Below are 4,869 nucleotides of genomic sequence, written 5' to 3' on the forward strand. Positions count from 1 at the left end.
CCCTAGTAGAGATTTTCTGCCATCTCTGCTGCGTAGTATCTCACCCCGGGCAGGCTGAGGGACTTCCATATGTAGCACTGCCCTGGGACCAGTCCATATGTGTAATTCCACATGATACCTCCTATACGCAGGATGTGGCTTCCGTAGCGTTCCCCTACTTGGGTACGCTTTCCCAGTGTTATCCAATGTCCCACTGTACGGAACAGCAGTGGAGGACACCTCTGCCTAAGCCCTGTCCTATTTTCCTCCCCAACTGGTGTGGGGGGACTTACCGGCTTTCGCAGGGCACTGGAGGGGGTCAGCAAGAGTGGCGCTTTCCATACGGATCCCAATTCGTCAGTCACTACTGACGTAACGTCGAACGTGACTGACTGAAAGGGAACGTCTCGGTTACGTATGTAACCCTCGTTCCCTGAAGGAGGGAACGGAGACGTTACGTTCCGTCGCCACTGTTGCTGTACCACCGCTGAAAGGCCGAGGCACACCGTCTCGGCTCCTCAGCGAAAAACTGAATGTGCGTCTGCACGAGCTCTCCTTATATACCCGCGCTGCGGGGCGGGGTGCGCGACGCAAAGATCGCACGCCAACACTTATTGGCTTGTTTTGTTAACACTCGAAGGTGATTGGTCTCTCTAGCGAAGATCCCAATTCGTCAGTCACTACTGACCTAACGTCTCCGTTCCCTTCTTCAGGGAACGAGGGTTACATAGGTAACTGAGACGTTCTTTTTAACATCAAGGATTAGGATCATGTGACAATTAAGATGTGAAAATTCAGCTTTGCCATCACAGGAATAATTTACATCTTAAAATATATTAAAACAGAAAAGTTGTTTCAAATTGTAATCATATTTCACAATATTACTGTTTTTGTTTTTAATCATATAAATGCAACCTTGGTGAGACTTCTTTTAAAAACAAAAAAATGTATGTCTTTTTATATTAATCATATTACATCAAAATATTATTACTATTGCTGTTTTTGACTATATCCTCTTATTATCTATTCATTATATTTAGCATTAAAATGTTTGCCTCTTTTTGATAATTTTGTAAACCAAGTTTGAAATATATTTTAGAATGCATTTTTGATTGACTGAATAAACAATTGAAAATCTGTAAAGATAACCATGCATTCAACCTGTGAAACTTGCCTTTGAAAAAAATGAATAAAACAGAAAAGTATTTTATGCACATGCAAATTTATTCAGTTATCATTTATAGATATTAACTGTCAGCAAGTGTAAACATTGTTTTCAGAAGGAAGAAATATTCAAATTAAACAGCATAGAACACCAAAACAACTGAATCTGTGATTATTATTTACTATCACATCAATACTAACAGACATTCACAATTGCGAACTCCCTGAAACCCTTCCTGTTCTCAAATCCCTACCAATGGCATCTGCATCATTTATTTTAAGGTAACCTTCTTGTGTGCTCATCATGCGCTCAACTAGCTAACTACTGGGCCATAAGAACACTCAAAAGTGTTCAAACCAGAGACTTACTTTATAAAACAGCCATGGAGTTTGTAATAAGAGTTTGCAGCTTACATATTTTGTCATATCCATTGACAATGTGAGGTGAGAAACAGCTGGTTTTCATTTAGACTTTACAAATATCCCTTTCTTCAAGGGTATAGATATCCTGATCACAAGCACCATAGATATGTGAGCATAACACAAACAAGTAAATTAGATAAAGATGCAAAACAGATAACTAAAAAATTTTTTTGCATAAAGCAGAGAATGGGTGATTGATGCAGAGGAGCTAATGGATACGAAAGAACAACAATTCATGAAGAAGGGTTTTGGGCGACATCATCTTTATTCCAGTTCATCCTCTGGTGCAATGGGGCTGGTCTGCTCAGAGGTAATGCCTAAAATATCAAACGCAAACAAGTTAGTTTTACAATTATAGAAATAATTTGACATGCTTTAAGAATTTCATACCAAGCAACACTGCAGCTGCCTCGTACTGCAACCACTCATGATGTTATAATAAAAAACAGGAAGTCTCACTTGAAGCATCATCATCGAGAGATTTATTCTCTTCGTCAGCATAACCAAAACTTAAAAGTTTGGACATGTTCACTGGAGCTGTCGCCTTCTTATCATGGGAACTGTAGAGACAATTATCAAATGCTTATATAGACTGAAAACAGTTCAAGAGTTTAATAATTGTTTTTCTTGTGAATCTGGAAATAATGTAGAGGCTAAAATGTAAAAAGAAACATACATCTTTTTGAACTTGCTGGCTTCTGCATTCTCGTTTTGGTTTAGGGAGAGTTTCTGCATCTCTGATGTGGCATGGCTGGCATCCTGTGTAAGGAAATTAGATGTTTATAATTTTAGGAATAAACTAAATTATTCACGGTTTAATATAATGGTATAAAGTGCTACTAATGAAACCTTCTTTACATGTGATTCCTTTAAAATTCACAATCAATAATTCCATTCAGCAAAAAAAAAAAAAGGAAATTCACAAACGCATAGGGACAAAACATCATTAATAAAAAGAAAGATGAGAAGCATGAAGGCAGAATAATAAATGACTAATAATGCAATAAGATGATTCAGTTTCCTGCTTATAAGATGAACGTGATAGGGCATGAAGTGAGAACCACAGATCTAATGTTACAGTGCACAGAGCCATAGCAACAGTCAATTGAGTCAGCGTTCTAAAAGAACCAGTTCTTTATAGTTAAAATATGTCAAACTGGTTTTTACATTTGAAAGTCTTTGTTCAGTAACCTTAGTACATTAAGGTACTATGCTTTCATAGTATGCAACCCTAACTTGACTACAGCAAATATTTTTAAATCGTAATTTTAGAGTATTTTGTCTTTACAACTAAATTGTCAAACTAAGCTGTGCGTACACGCACGAAGATGATCAATAAACAATCTTTAATAATCCAAACAGGGTAATTCCAACAGAGGTAAAGGCAATCCAGTAACAGCTATACAGAGACGAGACCTGACAATTAAACACAAAAAGAACTGAACTTAAGTAGGGGAGATAATGACAAACAACCCTGAACATAAAGATGAAATCAAATCAGTAACTATGACAACTAATAAGGAGCGGGAAACAGTGCAAAACACAGAGTCCATGCGGTGTGACATAAATAGCCACATAGCAAACAATTTTATCAAATGTGTACACCTAAAAAGTCACCATGAAAACACAGAACATATCTTGCCAAAGTCCAATATATTGACCTATGAGAGAACGTGGTCTGACCATATCTTTATCCAAAGTCTTCATGTCAACCAGTCAAGAAAATAAAAAGCAGAATCGCAACAATGGAAAACAAAAACGACAGCATGCAGCTCAATGCATGTTTTTTCTCAAATGATTCAAGTGAAGAAGATTTCTTCACTAATATGGTTTTGCAGGTGCATGGCAAAAAAAAGAAAGATGGCAACTAAAAGATTGTTTGTAATATGGCGGCAGGAGGAAGTATGGGAGGTTTAAGTACATGATAACTGTCCCGGTCTGTGCTAATCCATTCACCTTTTTACCAGAATCCCAGGCTGAACAGTTATCAGTTCCAAATGGGGGCTCCAGGTGTTGTAAGACCCCTTTAGACTGGCTGATTCCATCAGGGGTAGTTGCATTACTTCCACTGTAAGCATAAGATCACATGATTGAACCCCAGTTTCACACCACCACACTGGATGGATGGGGGTGGACCCTTTTGTCTCAACACAACCCTAATATTTTTCTGAGAGAAGAATGTAGGTCCTCCATGTCACTCTATATGGACCAGATTAATGTTGAACTGCTTGAATATGCCATGCTAGATTTAGAAAGCCTTAAAGGAATATGAAAAAAAAAACTACTATCCTTTACCATCCAATGTAAAGGATGTAGATGAGTTTGTTTCTTCAGAGATTTGGAGAAATTTAGCATTACATCACTTGCTCACCAATGGATCCTTGAAGTGAATGGGTGCCTTCAATAATCCACAAGACTACAGTTCATCAATTAAAGGATTAGTTCACTTCCAGAATACAAATTTCTTGATAATTTACTCACCCCCATGTCATCCAAGATGTTCATGTCTTTCTGTCTTCAGTCGCAAAGAAATAAAGGTTTTTGAGGAAAACATTCCGGGATTTTTCTCCATATAATGGTCTTCAATGGTGGCCATAATTTTTTATTTTTTGAAGAAAATGACTGATCATTTCGCTAGATAAGCCGGATTTTTCTCCATATAGTGGACTTCAATGGGACCCAACAGGTTGAAGGTCCAAATTGCAGTTTCAATGCAGCTCCAAAGGGCTCTACACGATCCCAGCCGAGGAATAAGGTCTTATTTAGTGAAACGATCGGTCATTTTCTAATAAAAAAAATATATATACTTTTTAACCACAAATGCTTGTCTTGTACTAGCTCCGCAATGCGCGTCCGCAAATTCACGCATTACATAATCACGTTGGAAAGGTCACGCGAGGTTAGCTCTTCGTCTGTGTACTCTGGTTCAAAAAGGTAGGGTAGGGTGAAAAACTCCATCTCATTTTCTCCTCCAACTTCAAAATCGTCCGACATCGTTGTTTTACCTTTTTTTGTAAAGGGCGTTTGACTTTCTTTGCACGTTCGCTTTGTAAACACTGGGTCGGTACTGCCACCTACGTCACGCGTGACCTTTCCAGCGTGATTATGTAATGCGTGAAGTCAAGCTAGTGCAACATGAGCATTTCTGGTTAAAAAGTATATAAATGTTTTATCTTTTTTAAGAAAATGACAGATCGTTTCACTATATAAGACCCTTATTCCTTGGCTACATTGAAACTGCAATTTGGACCTTCAGCCCGTTGGCCACCATTGAAGTCCACTATATGGAGAAAAATCCTGGAA

At 38.1% G+C, this 4,869-nt stretch overlaps 1 protein-coding gene across 4 annotated transcripts in view; it reads right to left on the bottom strand.

Annotated features, from left to right (window-relative positions):
• Window positions 1–1,182: 1,182 nt before the first annotated feature.
• The window catches only part of LOC107660069 (uncharacterized protein C7orf57 homolog), a 5,661-nt gene continuing 1,974 nt past the window's right edge, over window positions 1,183–4,869 (bottom strand). For all 4 annotated transcript variants that reach the window (XM_016449274.1, XM_016449276.1, XM_016449275.1 and 1 more), the window contains 4 exons: window positions 3,523–3,634; window positions 2,243–2,325; window positions 2,026–2,126; window positions 1,183–1,883 (listed from right to left, as the gene is read on the bottom strand). In XM_016449274.1, the coding sequence (XP_016304760.1) occupies window positions 1,831–1,883; window positions 2,026–2,126; window positions 2,243–2,325; window positions 3,523–3,634 (349 nt within the window). In that variant the 3' untranslated portion in view covers window positions 1,183–1,830. The remainder of the gene's footprint in view (window positions 1,884–2,025; window positions 2,127–2,242; window positions 2,326–3,522; window positions 3,635–4,869) is intronic.

Source organism: Sinocyclocheilus anshuiensis, unplaced genomic scaffold, assembly GCF_001515605.1.
Source record: "Sinocyclocheilus anshuiensis isolate Anshui unplaced genomic scaffold, SAMN03320099.WGS_v1.1 scaffold55, whole genome shotgun sequence".
Classification (NCBI taxonomy): Eukaryota; Metazoa; Chordata; class Actinopteri; order Cypriniformes; family Cyprinidae; genus Sinocyclocheilus; species Sinocyclocheilus anshuiensis.